Here is a 23,383-nt window from a genome sequence, read left to right as displayed (position 1 = left end):
GTCATTCTCAAAACCTTTGGCCACGACTCTGCAGTAGAGACTCAGCTAACTCTTTTAGCAATGCAGGTTTTAGTTAACCAACTCCAAAACTCTTTATGTATGAAAAATACCAGTCTTTAACCGGTTATGAAGCAGTGCTGAGGTGATTGTGCAGACCCCCGGTACCCTACAAATGCTGTGCTTGAAATACCATACTCAAAGCAGTAATCTGAGAGCGTTTAACTTGAGATCGCGGAGTGGCCTGGACAATGTAAGGAGAAGTTGACAGTTGTGAACACAAAGGGATTGTGTGCTTTAGCGGGCCGCTGAGCGAAGCAGGAAATCGAGGACGATTCTGTGGCCCTAACGTGTTTCCTATGCAGACGGCGAGGGGGGTCCCAGCAACCCTCAACACGACCACACAGGTCTATCTGTCCTGCTTGATGTCCAGCCTGGGTCCTCTCCTCGCACAGCATTTCCTCTGTCTGAGACTGGGGTGTAGACATTGACACGCTTACATGGTGGAGGAACATCCCTCCAAGTTATCTGTAGGCTGATTACTCTATGTGTTTGTCACGCATGAACCATGGCTGCAGCCCTGATAGAAAGAGCACAGTGAGCCGCAGTGAGCGGGGTTCAGAATCAGACCTACCCGCTTAAGACATCTCACACACTACATACAGTGTTGACTCTGAAACTGAGTCCATCACATAATAACCCAGAAGTCAAACACATACTGTACGTCCTCATTCACTTTAACTGTCACTCTAAAACACCGAGGGCCTCTTTTCATTCCTCTCATCCAACTCCAACACACTGCATGAGAATAGCAGGCCCCTGGATTTAAAAGTGGACCGTATCCCAACTCAGAGGAGAAAAAAAACTATTTCAAAATGTCTGCATATGGGCCCCCTTGGCCTGTGTGCCTGAATGGGAGGGCGGTGGTGGTGCTATGATTAGACTGGAGACTGGCGAGGGCATTGGCTGGCATGCCTGGCACAGCTATGCCACCCTACAGGAAATGTACCCATCGAAATGTGTTGAAAATGTATTTATTGTAAGCAAACGCAAACAAATATGTTTTGAAATGCATTTTTAGTTTGCATGTTTTTCACCACATATATTTAAAATATTTTAACATATTGAAATGTAATATATTCATCTTGTGTAAAACTTTCAGTAGGGTAACCAAAGCCAGGTTGAAGAGGACCCGAAGTGGAGGTCAGTCTAGGAGAAGTGAGGGGAACATCAGAGACCATCATTACCATCACTACACATCCACACTGCACTGGGTCATTGGAGCGGGGAAGTGGGACTTCTCCCTGACAATAAAAGAAGCCAGGTGCCTGTTCACCCGCGCCCGGCATTGTAAACACCACTCTCCCTGCTGTAAATGTCAGGCATAGATAGGCGCTGCACGGCGCTCGCATTACTCATGCGACTGTATACAGATTCCCAAGATGCTATTTATCTTCAGCCCTCCCCTGCCCCGGGTATGGCCTGACCGCTTCCCTCCTTTAAGGGTAAGAGTATGACAAGACGCAGACTCTATTTTCCTCTCTTCTCTCTGGTTCTAGACAGACAGAGTTGTCATTCATATAGGCTGTTCCACTGCTCTGTGTATTGTAACCTTCCATTCTGCCTTGTCATGTGCTCTGTTCTAATGCATACAACAGTGTGGTAAACAAAGTGCCCAGGCCCAAAGGCACTACGTTTGCACGGGCAGCCCATTTCTGATATCTTTTTCCACTAATTGGTCATTTGACCAATCATATCAGATATTTTTTTCAGAGCTGATGTGATTGGTCAAAAGATCAATTATTGGGGTTTGCATTTATTTATTGGGCTGCCTGTGTAAACGCAGGGTGTGAGTCTTCACACAATAAATGCTTCTGGTGTCAGTAGCAGAAAACACAGATGAACAAATTCTATAAAACCACTCTGACTGTTTATTTCCATTGACATGCTGCTCTGTCAACTACAATGCCACGATAAATCATGGGAAAGCAAACAACTACAGACTCAACCAATACACTGCAGGTCAGACGGTCGGATGCTTGATGTCAAAGAGGCTCCCCACTTCCTCTATCCCATGTGAACAGCAGGCCCATTCCCACCAGACCCCAGGCCCAAAGCTCCTCGGCACCACTGAGTCATGTGGCTCTCTGTGGTCAGCACTGATGCCATGACGTGGCCTTTTCTGGGTATAGACCATAGCTTCCCACTCTCTCCTACACCCAGGTTCTGTTATCTCAGGTCGTAAATTCCTGGCGGAGACTCTCTCCCCCTGGCCATGCAGAAAGAGAGACACAGAGAGAACAAAGGATTTCACGTGATGAACTCCTAAATCCCCAAAATGGGAATTTGAAAGAAAATGTCCACTTGTGAGAAGGTGGGAATGGTCCGTGGACACTTCAGGGACGGGTATGACGAGTGTGTTTCATTTGGTGACCTCAGAGAGGACAGGAAACACATAACTATATCTCTGAATGTGTACATTTCTCAATTAAAAGGTTTGCATATAATTATTGTATAAAATGAATGAGTAAAGATGAAACTATTTGTGAAATGATGTAAGGTGATGTTAAACCTTTAATGTGAGAGAATTGTATTCCCTTTAAAGTTGAACTAAGTCATTGGCCACGCCCCCTGAGCACAGACATGATCTGGCATCATAGAACCTCCTTTTCTATTGTTACGAATAAAACCCCCTCCTGAGGAAACCCTCTTCAGACCACGCGTACCTCGGTGGACACTGAGGGGGCACAGGTTTGAGTTTAGACTAAGCAAACCCACAGCGTGAGCTGTGATTGTGAATAGTTATTGAATTCTTAACCATCCCACGTGGAGCATTGGCTACACGGCTGGAAATGGTTTAACTCTGAGACTGTTGATCCCTACAGAATAAGAGCAAATCTTAGATAGTAATTACTAGTCTGCTGCTAGAAATGATGTAAACCTGGGATTGTGAATACCAACCACTGCCAAACATCTATTCTATAAGAACATTTCTGAATGGTACTCTGAAGTATACATTCTAACCACAAAAGACTTTGATCTTCTGGGAAGCTGAGAGAAAGACTTGGGTGAACTCTCCAACAGATGGACTGACAACTCCAACAGAGATCACGACGACACACTGGGCGTAAATATATATTGATTGCAATTTTTCCCAAATGAGTGAGTGTTCATGTGAAAAGGATTAGCATTTCAATAAATATAATGATCAACTGTGTAGTGATTCCTTTTGTCTTTCCAGCCTGTTCTCAGTCCACACCCACTTCCCTTTGTCCATCAAGCCGTCATATCAGCTTAGCCCACTAGGGAACCTCCACTATCATTTCCTTGTAACCATATCTACTGTTTGTTTGTTTATGCATTTCTGTGATTTAGTTAATTAGTAAATAAATGATTAAGCCAATTGGTGTATGGATGATTCATAGTAAAGGCTGGGTTTGTGTAGATAACCAACAATTTACGACGTTTGGAATGAGACTGACGTGAGGTAAATAATTCATTAATAAGAAGACTAATTGATCAGATATTAAAATATCTGAAGAGTTATATTTGGAAATTATAACTTTGTAATCTGAAGATTTTCCTTGGTGCCCCGACTTCCTAGTTAATTACATTTACATGATTAGTTTAATCACATAATAATAATTACAGAGAATTGATTTGATAAAATAGCAGTCTTCACTTTTATTGATGCCAAAGACACGACACTGACCTTCAGGCCAAATCTGATGGACATTCAGCTGCTTGCAACAAATATGGTGGGAACACATCACTTTGTGTAACTGCACTGAGTTTGCGATTTAGAGGTGTTTTTCTCTCATTATAAAAGTGCGATTTTAGAATGTCAAAGGTTGAATGTGCTAATTGGTTGATCATTTTCATCTTTGTCAATTGTCAGTCTGAACGTTGATGTCGCTGCTTAATTGTGTTTTTACCTTTATATTCCACCGGAGGATGCTGTTGAGCAGAGCTTTAGAGCAGTGGATGAGGTGAATCATTTTATAGATTGAGACTTGACGTTATCAGTGCATTTGAAAGATAGACACTGATACGACCATGGTTCAAAAAGATTTAAGCTGTTCTATAACCCAAGCAAGTTGTCTTTCCCTAAACGTTGACTTGTACGTCAATGTTTAGGGTGCCTCATCTGGATTGCTCAGATTTGACAGGATGCCCTGCATCAGATTAACATCTCTGTACAATGACTAAGAGTGATTTCCTTATGCAACATTACTCCTTCAGGTTCTCTTTCTGGGCTTTTCTCACTGCTTTTCTCACTGTGTGTTTATATGTACGTATGTGTGTGTGTGTGGGGGGGGGGGGGTCTACTTAGTTGGTAAAGGGCTATCTCCTAATTCGAGGAAAATAGAGTATTTAAAAAGTGCTTAAGACATGATCTAGTGGCCAGGCAAAGGGAGATGTATAATAATGTATCTCAACGAAGCATTGATGCAGGACATTGGATAATAAGGACTCCCTTCACACGCCTCTGTCTGGGACGCACGACTGCCTTTCATCAACTCAGTTTTGGAAGCAGCTAATTTCCCCTGGTCTCTGTGGAGTTCTGACCTGATTTCTCCCACAATGAATTGGACTGCTCTCTTTGCACTGTCATCAAATGGGTTACGGGGAACTAAGGACAGACACACTGAAAAAATAAACATTACAGTAGGCTAATACAATGTCTGCACAATATTGAAACTTGCGGTCTCCTATACTCGTATGTATAGGAGACCGCAGCAGTACATTCCAGTCATAGACACACTTTCTGTCTGTGATGACCACTCTTCCATAATCCAAATTGCGAACTCAATTGACACAATCCTTGCATGCCCTCCTGTAACTGGAGAAATACAAATAAATGATGCTCAACATGCACATGGACAAATCAGCAATTGCCTGAAAAAATAAAATAAAAATCTAATGGGAAAATTTAATGCATCCCATAGAAGAGAAAAGTTTAGAGGGCATTTTGTGAGAAAGAGGGAGGCAAATGAGATTAACCGTAAAAGCAGCAATGTACACTACCGTTCAAAAGTTTGGGGTCGCTTAGAAATGTCCTTGTTTTTGAAAGAAAAGCACATTTTTTGTCCATTAAAATAACATAGAATTGACCAGAAATACAGCATAGACATTGTTAATGTTGTAAATGACAATTGTAGTTGGAAACGGCAGATTTTTTATGGAATATCTACATATGCGTACAGAGGCCCATTATTAGCAACCATCCCTCCAGTGTTCCAAAGGGACGTTGTGTTAGCTAATCCAAGTTCATAATTTTAAAAGGCTAATTGATCATTAGAAAACCCTTTTGCAATTATGGTTAGCACAGCTGAAAACTGTGATTCTGATTAAAGAAGCAATAAAACTGGCCTTCTTTAGACTTGTTGACTATCTGGAGCTTCAGCATTTGTGGGTTCGATTACAGGCTCAAAAGGGCCAGAAACAAAGAACTTTCTTCTGAAACCCGTCAGTCTATTCTTGTTCTGAGAAATTAATATTTTCTTTTTATTGACCAGTCTGAGATATGTCTTTTTCTTTGCAACTCTGCCACCAGATAATTAAGGACCCCATGGAAGCAAAACAAATATCAAGACAGTCCACCTGTTGGTTCTGGCATGAGTAACCAATTTTGTCTGTATTGTAGCTCAAAGACTTGCATGACTTTTAAAGGGATAGTTTGGGATTGTTGCATTTAAGCCCTTTTTTCTACTTACCCAGAGTCAGAGGAACTCATGGATACAATTTTTACGTCTGTGTGCAGTTTGAAGGAAGTTGAAAGTACATTCGTTTCTGGAGCCATTGCTAACTAGCGTTAGCGCAATTACTGAAAGTCTACAGGGAGCAGGTAGCAATGCTGCCTTCAACTTTTAAAAGGGTTTAGTTGCCAAAATCTTGAATTATCCTTTTAAACCACGTTAGTAAAAATGATGGCTCAATAGTACAGTGAGGGAAAAAAGTATTTGATCCCGTGCTGATTTTGTACGTTTGCCCACTGACAAAGAAATTATCAGTCTATATTTTTAATGGTAGGTTTATTTGAACAGTGAGAGACAGAATAACAACAACAAAAATCCAGAAAAACGCATGTCAAAAATGTATAAATTGATTTGCATTTTAATGAGGGAAATAAGTATTTGACCCCCTCTCAATCAGAAAGATTTCTGGCTCCCAGGTGTCTTTTATACAGGTAACGAGCTAAGATTAGGAGCACACTCTTAAAGGGAGTGCTCCTAATCTCAGTTTGTTACCTGTATAAAAGACACCTGTCCACAGAAGCAATCAATCAGATTCCAAACTCTCCACCATGGCCAAGACCAAAGAGCTCTCCAAGGATGTCAGGGACAAGATTGTAGACCTACACAAGGCTGGAATGGGATACAAGACCATCTCCAAGCAGCTTGGTGAGAAGGTGAGTATCTCAACTTTGTCCAAACATTTCAAACAACTTTCCTAATCGAACTTTAGGTATTTTAAAACGTAAATAATCGATAAAATTTAAGACGGAATATACTGTGTTCAATAACGGATAAAATGAAAATGGAGCGAGTTCCAGGTCGTGCGCACCAAACAAAAAAGTACACTTGGCTTGAAAGGAAAGGGCTACTTCTTCATTTCTCAAAGGAAAAGCATCAACCAATTTCTAAAGACTGTTGACATCTAGTGGAAGCCATAGGAACTGCAAGCATATTTCTATTAAAAAGGGATTGCCATAGAAACCTAATGGAATACTGATTGAGCTCAAAACATTTTTCCCCTGGATGGATTGTGCTTGGGGTTTCGCCTGCCACATAAGTTTTGTTATACTCACAGACATTGTTCAAACAGTTTTAGAAACTTCAGAGTGTTTTCTATCCAAATCTACTAATAATATGCATATCCTAGCTTCTGGGCCTGAGTAGCAGGCAGTTTACTTTGGGCACGCTTTTCATCCGGACGTGAAAATACTGCCCCCTAGCCCAAAGAGGTTTTAAGCATGGTCAGGTTCATAATTATGCTGTTGATTATGTATTAAACGACCCAGAAACATCAAAGGTACAGTCATCCTTCTGAACTGAGCTGCAGGACAGAAAGGAAAGTGCTCAGGGATGTTCCCATGAGGCCATTGGTGATTATAAAACAGAGTTTAATGTCCGTGATGGGAGAAAACTGAGGATGGATCAACAACATTGTAGTGACTACAATAATAACCCAGATGAGTGAAAAGAAGAATAAAATACAGAGTAAAAATATTCCAAAACATGCATATTTTATGCAACAAGGCACTAAAGTAATGCTGAAAAAAGAACATGGCAAAGGAATACACTTTTTGGCCTAAATGCAAAGCCTTGTGTTTGGGGAAAATCCAACACAATATATCACAGAGTAACTGCCTCCTTATTTTCAAGCATGGTGATGATATCTACACTGGATTTGCTTACTAAAAAGACAGTAAATGTTCCTTAGTGGCCAAGTCACAGTTTTAATTTAAATCCGCTTGAAAATCTATGGCAAGTCTTGAAAATAGCTGTCTCGCCATCATCCCAACCATCTTGACAGAGCTTGAAGAATTATGAAAAGAATGATGGGCTAATTATTTGACAATCCAGGTGCTGTTATAGACTTACCCAAAAAGACCTTTGGCAGCTGTAATCGCTGCCAACGATGATTCTAACGTGTTGACTCAGGGAGCTGAATACTTATGCAACAACTATATTTTAGTTATTTAATTTCTTTAATATTTTATATTTTTATTAAAATGCACGTTGACATTACAGTGTTTTGTGTAGATTGTTGACAATTGCAATTAAATCCATTTTAATCCCTTTGTCACAGAATAAAATGTGAAGAATTCCAAGGAGTAGGAATACTTTTTTCATCCAAACCACATGCATAAATGAATTTAGCTATCTATCTGAAAATGTCTCACCCCACAAAGCAGCGGTGTTGCTTGTGCTTGTTTGTACTTTACAGCGGTAACGCTATGATTTCGTGTGACCAGTGGGGATCTCAACACTCAGTCTCAGCAGGACTGATCCGTCAACATTGGGTAGAGGCCCAATGACTCTGACCCGATCTGTCATCACAGATCCCAAAACAACTTGATAACTGCTGAACAACAGTTACACTTTTGTTTCACTCAGTAAACATTGTTTTGTGAGTATAATAATAATAATTGTATATAGTGCCTTTAATTATACACAATCTCAAAGATGCTTAAAAACAAAAGTACATGTAATATGAAACGTAACTAAACTGCATATCAGATATTTCAGGAATGAACTGAATACACTTTGAGCACAAGAAGGTTGTTTTTTGCAACAACAGAAAAAAGTGTTGCTCATCAAGTTGGTTTCCATTTTTGATCATCTTACAATATCACCGAAAATATACTGCTCAAAAAAATAAAGGGAACACTTAAACAACACAATGTAACTCCAAGTCAATCACACTTCTGTGAAATCAAACTGTCCACTTAGGAAGCAACACTGATTGACAATACATTTCACATGCTGTTGTGCAAATGGAATAGACAACAGGTGGAAATTATAGGCAATTAGCAAGACACCCCCAATAAAGGAGTGGTTGTGCAGGTGGAGACCACAGACTACTTCTCAGTTCCTATGCTTCCTGGCTGATGTTTTGGTCACTTTTGAATGCTGGCGGTGCTTTCACTTTAGTGGTAGCATGAGACGGAGTCTACAACCCACACAAGTGGCTCAGGTAGTGCAGCTCATCCAGGATGGCACATCAATGCGAGCTGTGGCAAGAAGGTTTGCTGTGTCTGTCAGCGTAGTGTCCAGAGCATGGAGGCGCTACCAGGAGACAGGCCAGTACATCAGGAGATGTGGAGGAGGCCGTAGGAGGGCAACAACCCAGCAGCAGGACTGCTACCTCCGCCTTCGTGCAAGGAGGAGCAGGAGGAGCACTGCCAGAGCCCTGCAAAAGGACCTCCAGCAAGCCACAAATGTGCATGTGTCTGCTCAAACGGTCAGAAACAGACTCCATGAGGGTGGTATGAGGGCCCGACGTCCACAGGTGGGGGTTGTGCTTACAGCCCAACACCGTGCAGGACGTTTGGCATTTGCCAGAGAACACCAAGATTGGCAAATTTGCCACTGGCGCCCTGTGCTCTTCACAGATGAAAGCAGGTTCACACTGAGCACGTGACAGACGTGAAAGAGTCTGGAGATGCCGTGGAGAACGTTCTGCTGCCTGCAACATCCTCCAGCATGACCGGTTTGGCGGTGGGTCAGTCATGGTGTGGGGTGGCATTTCTTTGGGGGGCCGCACAGCCCTCCATGTGCTCGCCAGAGGTAGCCTGACTGCCATTAGGTACCGAGATGAGATCCTCAGACCCCTTGTGAGACCATATGCTGGTGCGGTTGGCCCTGGCTTCCTCCTAATGCAAGACAATGCTAGACCTCATGTGGCTGGAGTGTGTCAGCAGTTCCTGCAAGAGGAAGGCATTGATGCTATGGACTGGCTCGCCCGTTCCCCAGACCTGAATCCAATTGAGCACATCTGGGACATCATGTCTCGCTCCATCCACCAACGCCACGTTGCACCACAGACTGTCCAGGAGTTGGCGGATGCTTTAGTCCAGGTCTGGGAGGAGATCCCTCAGGAGACCATCCGTCACCTCATCAGGAGCATGCCCAAGCGTTGTAAGGAGGTCATACAGGCGCGTGGAGGCCACACACACTACTGAGCCTCATTTTGACTTGTTTTAAGGACATTACATCAAAGTTGGATCAGCCTGTAGTGTGATTTTCCACTTTAATTTTGAGTGTGACTCCAAATCCAGACATCCATGGGTTGATAAATTGGATTTACATTGATTATTTTTGTGATTTTGTTGTCAGCACATTCAACTATGTAAAGAAAAAAGTATTTAATAAGATTATTTCTTTCATTCAGATCTAGGATGTGTTGTTTAAGTGTTCCCTTTATTTTTTGAGCAGTGTAGTTTTCAGTGAGCATATAATTGCTGACTACCCACATGCTTAAACCCATTTTGATATTAAACATGCAATCATTGTAAATACTGCATACAAGATCATCCACACCAAGACAGAGAGTATTCACCAACTGTACTATTGTTGATCATATGACGTATCTGCCAGAGAACCACTTCATGGTCTGTGTGGCTCTGAACAATCTTGGGTCCTCTCCCTCCATTGTGGGCTCTGATTGACCCAGTTCTGTCTGAGCTTTTCTTTCTTAATCACACGGTCACAGCGCGATATGACAACTCCATCAAACACAGCTGTCTGTTCAAACTGTGGTCGATCACCAGACTCTGACACTATTATAGGATGGAGCTCTGAGATCGATATGAACCAGTTAACATGACAAACATATTTTTTTCCATTCTGTTTCTGATTTATTTTTTAATCAATACTCTATTTTCAAGACTGATATGTTGTTTTTTTAGAACTGGGACATGGTCTGGTACATGTTTGAGGTGCCTTTGTGGAATGAAGTTCAATCTGGTCTTGAGGACTTCCGTTTTGTCAGCAGTAAGAGTAAACAATCAAATGAAGAAAAAACAAGTTTACAATAGGTTACAGCTCTAAACCAGGCTTTAATCACTGGAATGTGTGATGTTGGGCACAATATACACCTTGATTAAGTTGATAAAAATCACTATCATTTAAAAAAATATATAATTAATTTGAGTGTCATTTTTATATAGCCTTCACTTTCTTGATGACAAAAGTCTAACATTGATGCGATAAGCACAGGTGTGGTTTAGTGACAAGGACCACGAGAGCAGCCGCTCACCTATGACAGCTCTTCCAACTCTGACACAGCCTAAACAAAAGCAAAGAAAGGCTGTGCGTTTGTTGGCGAACATGGCTTAAGCCTACTGTTGATTTAATTGAATCTGGACCTTTCGTTCGTATGAGGAATGCATGTGATTGCATTTATAGTTGTTATAACCATTTAAGTCATGTGCGTTATTTATTAGTAATTCATACTTTTTATGATTTCAAAATAAATGACTATCAGACTCACTGCTCTTCCTCTTAGGACCACAAGGCATGAGGAATGACATGAGATTAAACAAAAAGATGGACTGTGGGATTGGGAGTTGGAAAACAACATTCAACAAGATCAAAATGTAATCTGTTAAATTTTCACAAGGACGGCTGGAATTCAGTCGGACCTGCATTGCAGAACAGTAGGGTACCGTAGCTCTTTTTCGCCATGCACAACTAAATAATGTATGACCTAGCCTATTAGATTTCCCTCACAGGTAGATGCTTACAGTTTCCAGAATAACACATTTGTGTGTGCACAGGTTGTTAGTTTTGTTGACTGCAAGTGTAGTTTTGTTGACTTTTGTTTGCCAGAGAAATGTGTGAAATGCATTCAAAAACAGATGTTAGTAGTTCATCATTTGGAGTGATCCAACATTTCACACAGAAAAATTAGACATCTGTTGCAATCTTGTTAGCTTTTATTATTAAAACAATATTAACTTAGTGTATTGCTTACCACAAAATGTTGTTGATATCAAAAGACTGATGAGGCAAACTGACATTCACCTGATAAAAAAAAATGAATCATGACGTTTTATCAATGACAACTCCAGCATGGCCATAATACATTCACACATTTCTGATGTGCCTCCAAGAAGAGTAATGCTGCATCTGGAAAAAAATGTAAGGTTTAAAAAGGCAGCTACAGGAAATACATGTTGCAGAACAGGAAATGTGTGGCACACACTTCTAAGACACACACTTCTTTAAGTCCAAAATAAACAACACAAATCAATGTAGCCAATAAGCTTTTTAATTAAACAAGAACATTGCGATAGAACAAGAAGCACAAATTGAAGAACTACACTCTGTTGGAGTTTGGACCCTAAGATTTTCACTGTATCCCGCAATTACACCTGCAACCCTGTACATGTGACTATTAAATACTGAATCACTCCGGTGATTCTACTGCAGGAGAAGCCATGAGACTATCCAAATCAGGGTTGGAGTAACTGAAATTATTTTCTATTAGGAAGATCCTGAATTAAAAAGTAATTGACCCCCAATCCTGATCCAAGTCAACAGATTAAAAGCACGTTCTCTTGAGAGCTTACTGTACCTGACAGTGGAGGATGTTTCACTGGTTGACCTAACACACCTCACTGGACATTGTTCCATAGATTCACTTTATGAATTGCAGGTCCACAGATTTTCTGGGAGCCTTCAGACGCACAACCGGCTTGTATGCATGGCTGTTAGGACTGCAATGCTGGTACCTCCCAAAATAAGCCATGTATGACATTCCATGATTTGAAACGACTTTAGACCCTGTACTTGATATGCTGTGTATCATGTAATAAGGGTCTGTATAGTCCCAGTATGTCTGATCAGAGGGAGGGAGGAAGCTAAACTGAGTGAGCAGCAGTCCTGAACAGCAGAGACCCTCTTCTCCGTTCCAAGTCAATTATTTCACCATCCCCCATCATGTCGCCCCTCTGCACCACAGAGATATGACAGAATGGGGAATGGTGGGATAATGCAGCATTCCTAAGACAACACAGAGGAACCCTGGGCTGCACTACATAATGACCGTACAGCTAATGACATGGAATACTGTTGTATATTACTGTAGCCACAGTGAAGGGTGTGCAGATGTGACAAAATCAACTCCTTTTGGAGGAATGTCTCCTGCGACGGCTGGTGTGACCGTTTCGCCGCGTGGGCTCAGATGGCTCGGAGTGCGACCGCTCGTGCACCTTCAGGAGACGCAGGTACCTGAAGGCTTTTCCACACTGGCCACAGCTGTGGCCCTCCCCCGTGTGTTTAAACTTGTGCTCCCTCAGGTGCGTGTGTAGTTTGTAGGTCTTCCCACACTCGTCGCAGCTGTAAGGGCGTTCGTTAGAGTGCAGCCCCCGCTTGTGTATGCGCAGACCCCCGCTGTCTTTAAAGGTCTTGTCGCATATGTCGCATCTGTAAGGTTTGTCTGAAGAGTGCCTGCGTACGTGGGCCTGGAGTAGGCTGTTGTTGCCAAACATCTTCTGGCAGACGGGGCAGGGGAGTTTGGGACTGGGGTCATGGTCTTTTTGGTGTCTCTTTAGGTCAAACTCATAAACAAAGGTCCTTCCGCACTGGGCACACAGGAACTGGCGGTTCCCAATGTGGTAGCCCATGTGTCTCTTTAACAAGCTTGGCATAAAGAAACGCAGCCCACACTGCTCACAGGCGTATGGGCGGTCCATTGTGTGCCAGCGCTGGTGGGCGGACAGCTGGAATTGGGTTGGGAAACTCTTCGGACAATGAGTGCAGAAATAGGTATTCTCACTTGTATGACAATCCATGTGTCTTTTGCAGTACTGTACTTGCGTGAAACCCTTTCCACATATGGTGCATTTGTATGGTCTAGCATCCGTGTGGACGCGATGGTGATTCTGAAGGCCAACCTTTCTCCGAAAGCACTTGCCGCACTCGTCGCAGCTAAAGGGCCGTACGTCAGAGTGAATTTTCATATGGTTGGTCAGGAGTGCCAACGTCCTGAAGAACCTGCTACAATCGGTGCACTTGAAAGGTTTCTCTCCCGTGTGTATGCGGAGGTGATCCTCCAGCCGTCCCCGAGACAGAAAACGCTTCCCACACTCTTGGCAGGAGTTGGTTGCAGGGTTTCTCTTTTTCGAGCACGCTACTCGTAGTGGCTTTTGCACCCTCTTCCTTTGGATAATGGAACTTTCAAAGAGATCGACCTCTGTTTCCTGACCCCCGATCACCACACTGCTTCCGAGACCTGTGTCGGCCGACTCCATCTCCTTGTCCAAATTATCGTTTTGTGGAAGGGGTGGCAAGGAATGGAGCGATAAAGTGTAACTGGCAATATGGGAGACCCACTGGTCGACACTCGTTAGCTCGACCGGCTGGTTATCCGTGGCAGGGATGACAATCTGTGAAGGAGAGGCTTCAGTGATGGAAGTATTCATCAGTGATACAAGCTGTTGCCGTCTCATCGTTTGCAGCATGCTCCTTACTGTTGGTGCCCCTTTTGATGGTGCCCCTCCCAACAGTCCGCTAACACCTTGAGGACTAGAGCAGATCACGGTGCTCTCTGGCAGTGCATTCTCTTCCTCACCGCCACGCACTGCATCCTCTTCTCTCTCCACAGTACTATCTTCTCCAGCATGGTCAGAGTCATCTGACATCATTCCCAGATCCTCCAGGTCACTGAAGGAGGCAGGGTTCATGACACTTAGAGCGGCTTCTAATGATTCTGATGGCTCGTCAAAATCTGGCTCCATTGAAGGCATTCCACAGGCAAGGCGGAAGGACAGCGATGACAGCACACAGTCACCCACAGAAGACGTGACAGGTACTGAGAGAAAGGGACAAATATAGAAAAATGACATTCTGATTGGTTGAATGTGAAAGCCTAGGAATGAGCATGTTGACATTAACATTCAATTAACATTGAAAAACTATTTCACATTCCTGTAAATACAGCTAGTTCAAAGTGATCCATTACAGTTTGGGGAAAACTACATTGTTCTTTGTTTATCTGTTGATAATTCTACTTAACATTAACAGGAAGGAGAAGATATGATTAAAGTAAGCCTACCAAACTGACTCTTATTTAGCAGGTTCTGGTGCTGGAGGAGAATCTTCAGGTGCTCAGGGTCAGACACAGACTGTCCACACTCCTCCAGGTCAGAGGGGGCAGCACTGATAATGGACGCTATCTGAGAAGAAGAGGTAGAAGCTAAGATCAGCAACCAGGGGGTTTCTTAGAGTGCGCAGGATAAACAACATTACGGCATGTGTTGACACGTATACAGTTGTCTAACAATGTCAACATGAGATATGATTGGTGAATTGTTAGTTATAGACTTGTTGTGTAACAGTTCATTACCTGGGAGAGATCTGGCACAGATAGCAGTCGTTCCAGTCTGAGGACCAAGCCTCCCACAAGGGCCTGCAGTGCTGTGTCATACTTGGAGCCATACTGTGTATGGAACTCCTCCTACATGGAAGGAAAGAAAAAGTTTAGTGTCTTTGAAATGACAAAGTGGACAGTGTGAGAGGAAAGGGAGAAAGCGTGCCGAACCTGGAAGAAGTGCTTCCTCTCGTAAGGGTTTTTCAGCAGGGTTTGGACCAGCGCCACGAAGTTAGCCTGCGACTCCTCCACTTCTGCATCTTGCTGCTGTAATCAGGATTTGTAGAAGTCATAAGTCCAGCCTGAAAACAACTTTTATCTCTTACCCCATCCATGTTTGCCCTTTGCAGATCTAAGGAATCAGATGAGTGACAGCAAAGCAAGACAGAGGGCAGAAAGCTCCCGCAACCCCACTGGAAGGTGTTAACACTTATGTCGTTTACACTTATCCAGTACCCTCAGATTTGTACACTACAGAGCTAAAGGCTATTTTCAAACAAGACTAATGTGCAAATGTTACTGTCTTTTAAGTAGTCTTCCGAGAATGGTACTGACAGAAATGTTTTTGTATGCCGTGTTACAGGTGTGTTGTGAGTCTGTGTGCCGGTATAGGGTGGAATTTCCACACTGCCACACAAGAGATACATATTCTTACCCCCAATATGTTCATCTTTTCCAGGAGACGTTGGATGTCCTGAAGGTTGGGTGGGTCCTTGCGGAACAACTCCAAGATCATCTAAAATAACGGGACAAAATTGTACATGATTTTTCTAATACACAATGTGTCAAAACCACCCCTCCCATGACCACACATCATGCCACTCACCCTTGCTCTCAGGCCCAGGATGAGTTGAGCCCTCTGTTTGTAACTCAGCAACTTTGGAACAGCTTCAGTCACCACAGTTACAAACTCCTCGACCTTCCCATAGTGCATCACATTGCGTTGATTCACCACATGCCATACAAATGAATACATCAGCCGCAGGGGAGAAACCAATAGTCGCAAAGAGGAGAATGGAAGTGGGGGAGCTATAGCAAGACGATAGAACAACATGTTAGGGTGTGTGGCTTCATCCTCTAGGTTCTATAGCAACAAATACCTCCAGCAACATGGCTAATTGGCTAGCAAACGTAATGCCGAAATAGACATTAGTTTTACACTAAGCTATCCATTGAAGATAAAAATCGGGTCTGTACCAGGTTCACATTTGTAAAATTGGTTAGATTGCTAATACATGGCTAGCAAGTGTCGTATAATGTAACCTACCCGTACTGGCTGTACTCTTCTTGACTCGTTTGTCCATGCCGGAATGTTCCTAAATATGTACGACAGGCAGAAATCTAACAGTCAAGGTAACTAGCATGATAGATAGCTATCATCAACTCACTAACTATTTATATAATTATGAAAATGGCGACAACAACAGATGGAAACGGAACCAAAACAAGAACAGAGTTTTGACCAGACTATTAACAATAAGATTGGCAGTATAACAACATTACTGCCACCTATCGTGCTGGAATAAGAGCCGCTACTGAATCCTTCTCTCTTCTCTTGAAATTACATTTTAGGTTAAAACACGAATTTCATAATTTTTCTGTATATATTTGGTTGAGTATGAATCTTTATTTTGTGGCTTAATGAACGCTTTAAATATATTATAAAAAGTCATCACACGGTACCGTTCTAGCATACATTTGGTTTCCTTTGCTGTGAATAAAATAGCAAAACAATGAGTAGTGGCACACAATTGTGACTTTATTTGCCTTTATCCAACATCAAATGTTGTGGATATTTTTTGTAAAGGCTTCCGGCAATCATTGACTACTCTCAAAAAGAGAAATTAATGAGTAGCTGTCAATTTACATCTTACGTCATTGGAATTTCAACCTATCCCCCAAAAAATCATCACAAACAAATATGTTTTAATGACACAATCATTAATTGTTATCTAAAAGGAGATATGTTTGTTGCTGCATAAATTAATCCAGACATTATACTATTTTTCAGTGTTCAGTCTATTTGGGGAATCCTGAATTATGGTCCAAAATGGTTAAAAATCTACAACAAAAAATGAGAAATATTATTACAGCTATTGGCAACTTGTCAGGATATTAAAGATAGCATCCCAGTCAGTGTGTGTGGAAGGCAGCCACTGAAGTAAATCAACTCCTTTTGGACGAATTTCTTTTGCGACAGCTGGTGTGACTGTATTTCCTTGTCTGCTCAGATCGCTCTCCTGAGTGCAACCGCTCATGTGCCTTCAGAAGACGTGGTAACTTGAAGACCTTTCCACACTGGTCACAGGGGTGCCCCTCCGCCGTGTGGTGGATAATTATGTGCTCCTTCAGGTGCTGATTCAGCTTGTACGTCTTCCCACACATGTCGCAGTGGTAAGGGCGTTCACCCGTGTGCAGACGTTTGTGACTGCTCAAGCTGCTGCTCTGTTTAAAGGTCTTGTCGCATATGTCACATCTGTAAGGTTTTACAGAGGTGTGCGTAAACATGTGAGCCTTAATGAGTCCGTTGCTGCCAAACACCTTCTGGCAGACAGGGCATGGGATCTTGGGCTTGGGGCCATGGTCCCTTTGGTGTTTCTTCAGGTCAAACTCATAAACAAAAGTCTTTCCACACTGGGCACACAGGAATGGGCGGTTCCCAATGTGATAGCCCATGTGCCTCTTCAGCCCACTGGGATGAAAGAAGCGCATCCCACACTGCTCACAGATGAACGGGCGCTCCGTGGTGTGCCAGCGCTCGTGGACAGAAAGCTTGTATTGGGTTGGGAATCTCTTCGGACAATGAGTGCAGAGAAAGTTATTTTCACTTGCATGAGACTGGATGTGTATTCTGCAATAGAATGCTTGGCTGAAGCCCTTTCCGCAGATGGTGCATTTGTGTGGTTTCGCACCCATGTGGATGAGCTGATGCTTCTTCAGGTCAGCCTTTTTCCGAAAGCCCTTGTCACACTCATCACACTTAAATGGCCGCGCTTCAGAGTGATTTTTCATATGAGTGGTCATGTATCCTAAGGACCTGAAGGCCATGCCACACTCAGTGCACTTGAAAGGTTTCTCTCCTGTGTGAATGCGGAGGTGATTTTCCAGCTGAGACGGATAGACAAAACTCTTCCCACACTCCTGGCAAATTATGGTTGCCTCAGGGATGTGCCTCTTCGAGGGTACTGTTATTCTTTGTGGCTTGGGCGGCCATCTCCTTCGGATAACAGCACTCTCAAAGAGATTGGCTTCTGTTTCCTGACCCCCAATTTCCACACTGCTTCCAAGACACGTGTCACCTGACCGGATCTCCTTGTCTTCATCATTTTGTGGAAGGGGTGGCAAGAAAGGGAGCGAGATAGTGGGTCTCCCACATTGCAAGTAACACTGGTGGACACTCGCTAGCTCGACCGACTGGTTATCTGGTTGGTTCCCATTGGTGACCGTTTCAGGGATGACAATATGTGAAGGAGAGGCTTCGCTGATGAAAGTATTCATCAATGTTACATGCTCTTTGTCTCTCTCTGTCGGCAGCATGCTCTCTACTGTTGGTGCTCCTCCCACTGGCCTGCTTACACTTTGAGGAGTAGGTGAGACAACGTAGTTCTTTGACAGTGCATTGTCTTCTTCACTGTGGAGTACTGAATTTTTTGTCCCACAACCATTATCTCTGGCATTCTGCTCTTCTCTCTCCACAGTAGTTACTGCTCCAGCGTGGTCCGATTCATCTGACATCATTCCCAGATCCTCCAAGTCACTGAAGGAGGCAGGGTTCATGATGCTTAGACCGGCTTCTAATGATTCCGATGGCTCGTCAAAATCTGTCTGCATGGACTGCATTCCACAGGTTAAGCGGAAGGACAGCGAGGACAGCACACAGTCCCCTACAGAGGACGTGACAGGTACTGAGAAAAAGGGACATATACAGAGGAGAAAAAAAAGACAATTCGATTAATATTTTATATTACACCACATTCTGATTGTTTGAATTTGAAAGTATCGGGCATGTTTAGATTAATACCATTTCAAAGTAATTCAAATTCCTATAAATACAGCTAGTTCAAAGTTATCAACAGAGTGAACCATGGCAGTTTGACAAAAAGGGAAAACTACATTGTACTTTGTTCAGCTGTTGATAATTCTACTTAACATTAACAGGAAGGAGAAGATATGATTAAAGTAAGCCTACCAAACTGACTCTTATTTAGCAGGTTCTGGTGCTGGAGGAGAATCTTCAGGTGCTCAGGGTCAGACACAGACTGTCCACACTCCTCCAGGTCAGAGGGGGCAGCACTGATAATGGACGCTATCTGAGAAGAAGAGATAGAAGCTAAGATGAGCAACCAGGTTTTTTTTAGAGTGCGCTGGATAAACAATATTATGTCATGTGTTGACACGTACACTACTGTTCAAAAGTTTGGGGTCACTTAGGAATGTCCTTGTTTTTGAAAGAAAAGCACATTTGTTGTCCATTACAATTACATCAAATTGATCAGAAATACAGTGTATACATGGTTAATGTTGTAAATTACTATTTTAGCTGGAAACTGATATAGCTGGAAACTGAATATATAAATAGGTGTATAGAGGCCCCTTATCAGCAACCATCACTCCTGTGTTCCAATGGCACGTCGTGTTACCTAATAATTTTAAAAGGCTAGTTGATCATTAGAAAACCCTTTTGCAATTATGTTAGCACAGCTGGAAACTGTGGTTCTGATTAAAGAAGCAATAAAACAGGCCTTCTTTAGACTAGTTGTGTATCTGGAGCGTCAGAATTTGTGGGTTCGATTACAGGCTCAAAATGGCTAGAAACAAAGAACTTTCTTCTGAAACTCGTCAGTCTATTCTTGTTCTGAGAACTGAAGGCTATTCCATGCGAGAAATTGCCAAGAAACTGAAGATCTCGTACAACGCTGTGTACTACTCCCTTCACAGAACAGCGCAAACTGGCTCTAACCAGAATAGAAAGAGGAGTGGGAGGCCCTGGTGCACAACTGAGCAAGAGGACAAGTACATTGGAGTGTCTAGTTTGAGAAACAGATGCCTCACAAGGCCTCAACTGGCAGCTTCATTAAATAGTACCCGCAAAACACCAGTCTCGACGTCAACAGTGAAGAGGCGACTCCGGGATGCTGGCATTCTAGGCAGAGTTGCAAAGAAAAAGACATATCTCAGACTGGCCAATAAAAATAAAAGATTAAGATGGGTAAAAGAACACAGACACTGGACAGAGGAAGATTGGAAAAAAGTGTTATGGACAGACAAATCTAAGTTTCAGGTGTTCCGTTCACAAAGAAGAACATTCGTGAGACGAGGAAAAAATGAAAAGATGCTGGAGTAGTGCTTGACGCCATCTGTCAAGCATGGTGGAGGAAATGTGATGGTCTGGGGGTGCTTTGGTGGTGGTAAAGTGGGAGATTTGTACAGGGTAAAAGCAATCTTGAAGAAGGAAGGCTATCACTCCATTTTGCAGCGCCATGCCATACCCTGTGGCTTAATTGGAGCCAATTTCCTCCTACAACAGGACAATGACCCAAAGCACAGCTGCAAACTATGCAAAAACTATTTAGGGAAGAAGCAGTCAGCTGGTAGTCTGTCTATAATGGAGTGGCCACCACAGTCACCGGTTCTCAGCCCTATTAAGCTGTTGTGGGAGCAGTTTGACCGTATGGTACGTAAGAAGTACCGTAAATTCCGGACTATAAGCTGCAACTTTTTTCCCAGGCTTTGAACCTCGCAGCTTAAACAATGACGCGGCTAATATATGGATTTTTCCCGCTTTTTTTTCTCTCCAAAAAACACATTCTGTGACGTGCTCAGTTTTTGGCGGCATGAAGCTTTCATTAGACCAATGAAATTGCCGAACGGGTTAAGGTCAAACAACTTTTTTGTTTACTGTTTAGATTAAATCGAGCGCTCTCAAACTTCCCATCATTCTGATTACAGTAGTCATTTTGTCACCCTCATCATGGCAAAGACACGGAGAAATGCATATGATGCAGCTTTCAAGTTGAAGGCGATTGATCTGGCTGTTGGAAAAGGAAATAGAGCTGCTGTACGGGAGCTTGGTCTTAATGAGTCAATGATAAGACGTTGGAAACAGCAGCGTGAGGAATTGACTCAGTGCAAAAAGACAACTAAAGCTTACTGCTAATTTTTTATTTTTGTTACACGCCGTGTTTCGTTAAAGCCTATTTATTTTTGTTACAAGCCGTGTTTCGTTAAAGCCTATTTATTTTTGTTACAAAGCCGTGTTTCGTTAAAGCCTGTGTAAAGTTCATTTGTTTCAATGTACCGGTAGGCACCTGCGGCTTATAGACATGTGCGGCTTATTTATGTTCAAAATAATATATATTTTTTAATTCAGTGGGTGCGGCTTATATTCAGGTGCGCTTAATAGTCCGGAAATTACGGTACGCATCAAGCCAATCCAACTTGTGGGAGGTGCTTCAGGAAGCATAGGGTGAAATCTCTTCAAATTACCTCAACAAATTGACAACTAGAATGCCAAAGGTCTGCAAGGCTGTAATTGCTGCAAATGGAGGATTCTTTGACGAAAGCAAAGTTTGAAGGACACAATTATTATTTCAATTAAAAATCCTTATTTATAACCTTGTCAACGTCTTCACTATATTTCCTATTCATTTTGCAACTAATTTCATGTATGTTTTCATGGATAACAAGGACATTTCTAAGTGACCCCAAACTTTTGAACGGTAGTGCATATAGTTGTCTAACAATGTCAACATGAGATATGATTGGTGATTTGTTAGTTAAAGACTTGTTGTGTAACAGTTCATTACCTGGGAGAGATCTGGCACAGATAGCAGTCGTTCCAGTCTGAGGACCAAGCCTCCCACAAGGGCCTGCAGTGCTGTGTCATACTTGGAGCCATACTGTGTATGGAACTCCTCCTACATGGAAGGAAAGAAAAAGTTTAAGTCAGTGTCTTTGAAATGACAAAGTGGACAGTGTGAGAGGAAAGGGAGAAAGCGTGCCGAACCTGGAAGAAGTGCTTCCTCTCGTAAGGGTTTTTAAGCAGGGTTTGGACCAGCGTCACAAAGTTAGCCTGCGACTCCTCCACTTCTGCATCTTGCTGCTGTAACACAAATTGGGAATCATTTGATACAAAGTACAGCCACTTCGCTCATCAGAATTACATGTGTTGCTAAAAAGAGGGGTATTGAGTAGGGGTGACAGGGTTTGTAGAAGTCATAAGTCCAGCCTGAAAACAACTTTTATCTCTTACCCCATCCATGTTTGCCCTTTGCAGATCTAAGGAATCAGATGAGTGACAGCAAAGCAAGACAGATGGCAGAAAGCTCCCGCAACCCCACTGGAAGGTGTTAACACTTATGTCGTTTACACTTATCCAGTACCCTCAGATTTGTACACTACGGAGCTAAAGGCTATTTTCAAACCAGAGTACAGCGCATATTTTACCCTCTTTTAAGTGTATGTTGCTCCAGCCTTGGTTTTTCTGGGTTAATGATATTGACAGTCATTCTTGAATATGTTGTGTTACAGGTGTGAGTTGTTCACTGGTATGGGGCGGAATTTCCACACTGTCACACAGGAGAGATACATATTCTTACCCCCAAGATGTTCATCTTTTTCAGCAGACGTTGGATGTCCTGAAGGTTGGGTGGGTCCTTGCGGAACAACTCCAAGATCATCTAAAATAACGGGACAAAATTGTACATGATTTTTCTAATACACAATGTGTCAAAACCACCCCTCCCATGACCACACATCATGCCACTCACCCTTGCTCTCAGGCCCAGGATGAGTTGAGCCCTCTGTTTGTAACTCAGCAACTTTGGAACAGCTTCAGTCACCACAGTTACAAACTCCTCGACCTTCCCATAGTGCATCACATTGCGTTGATTCACCACATGCCATACAAATGAATACATCAGCCGCAGGGGAGAAACCAATAGTCGCAAAGAGGAGAAAGGAAGTGGGGGAGCTATAGCAAGACGATAGAACAACATGTTAGGGTGTGTGGCTTCATCCTCTAGGTTCTATAGCAACAAATACCTCCAGCAACATGGCTAATTGGCTAGCAAACGTAATGCCGAAATAGACATTAGTTTTACACTAAGCTATCCATTGAAGATAAAAATCGGGTCTGTACCAGGTTCACATTTGTAAAATTGGTTAGATTGCTAATACATGGCTAGCAAGTGTCGTATAATGTAACCTACCCGTACTGGCTGTACTCTTCTTGACTCGTTTGTCCATGCCGGAATGTTCCTAAATATGTACGACAGGCAGAAATCTAACAGTCAAGGTAACTAGCATGATAGATAGCTATCATCAACTCACTAACTATTTATATAATTATGAAAATGGCGACAACAACAGATGGAAACGGAACCAAAACAAGAACAGAGTTTTGACCAGACTATTAACAATAAGATTGGCAGTATAACAACATTACTGCCACCTATCGTGCTGGAATAAGAGCCGCTACTGAATCCTTCTCTCTTCTCTTGAA

The 23,383-nt window shown here is 42.7% G+C and overlaps 1 protein-coding gene across 5 annotated transcripts; it reads right to left on the bottom strand.

Moving 5' to 3' along the window:
• Positions 1-11,425: 11,425 nt before the first annotated feature.
• Positions 11,426-23,312, bottom strand: LOC115198971 (zinc finger protein 34). 5 transcript variants are annotated; one of them, XM_029761421.1, is made up of 7 exons: positions 23,091-23,312; positions 22,650-22,852; positions 22,479-22,559; positions 15,052-15,147; positions 14,857-14,967; positions 14,566-14,686; positions 11,426-14,322 (listed from the first exon to the last, which is right to left on the bottom strand). In XM_029761421.1, the coding sequence occupies exons 1-7, from the start codon at positions 23,125-23,127 to the stop codon at positions 12,629-12,631; spliced, it is 2,343 nt and encodes a 780-aa protein (XP_029617281.1). In that variant the 5' UTR covers positions 23,128-23,312; the 3' UTR covers positions 11,426-12,628. The 5 variants fall into 5 exon arrangements, with proteins under 5 accessions (XP_029617281.1, XP_029617280.1, XP_029617282.1 ...); XM_029761420.1 differs by lacking the exons at positions 22,479-22,559; positions 22,650-22,852; positions 23,091-23,312 and adding exons at positions 15,536-15,616; positions 15,707-15,909; positions 16,148-17,051; XM_029761422.1 differs by lacking the exons at positions 22,479-22,559; positions 22,650-22,852; positions 23,091-23,312 and adding exons at positions 15,536-15,616; positions 15,707-15,909; positions 16,148-17,051 and having other exon boundaries at positions 14,575-14,686.
• Between the last annotated feature and the right edge of the window lie 71 nt (positions 23,313-23,383).

The sequence above is a fragment of the Salmo trutta genome, chromosome 8 (genome assembly GCF_901001165.1).
Source record: "Salmo trutta chromosome 8, fSalTru1.1, whole genome shotgun sequence".
NCBI lineage: Eukaryota > Metazoa > Chordata > Actinopteri > Salmoniformes > Salmonidae > Salmo > Salmo trutta.
Note: the sequence above shows the minus strand (reverse complement) of the source record. Positions and strands in the feature narration are given on the sequence as shown.

Excerpts from the sequence above, each read along its gene's own strand:
- LOC115198971 (XM_029761418.1), bottom strand. The coding sequence starts at position 23,127 with ATGGACAAACGAGTCAAGAAGAGTACAGCCAGTACGG. Across the intron at positions 19,191-21,686 it reads CTGTGCCAGATCTCTCCCAG|ATAGCGTCCATTATCAGTGC; the intron begins GTAATGAACTGT and ends TCTTCTTCTCAG. Across the intron at positions 18,786-19,069 it reads GCTAAATAAGAGTCAGTTTG|TACCTGTCACGTCCTCTGTA; the intron begins GTAGGCTTACTT and ends CCTTTTTCTCAG.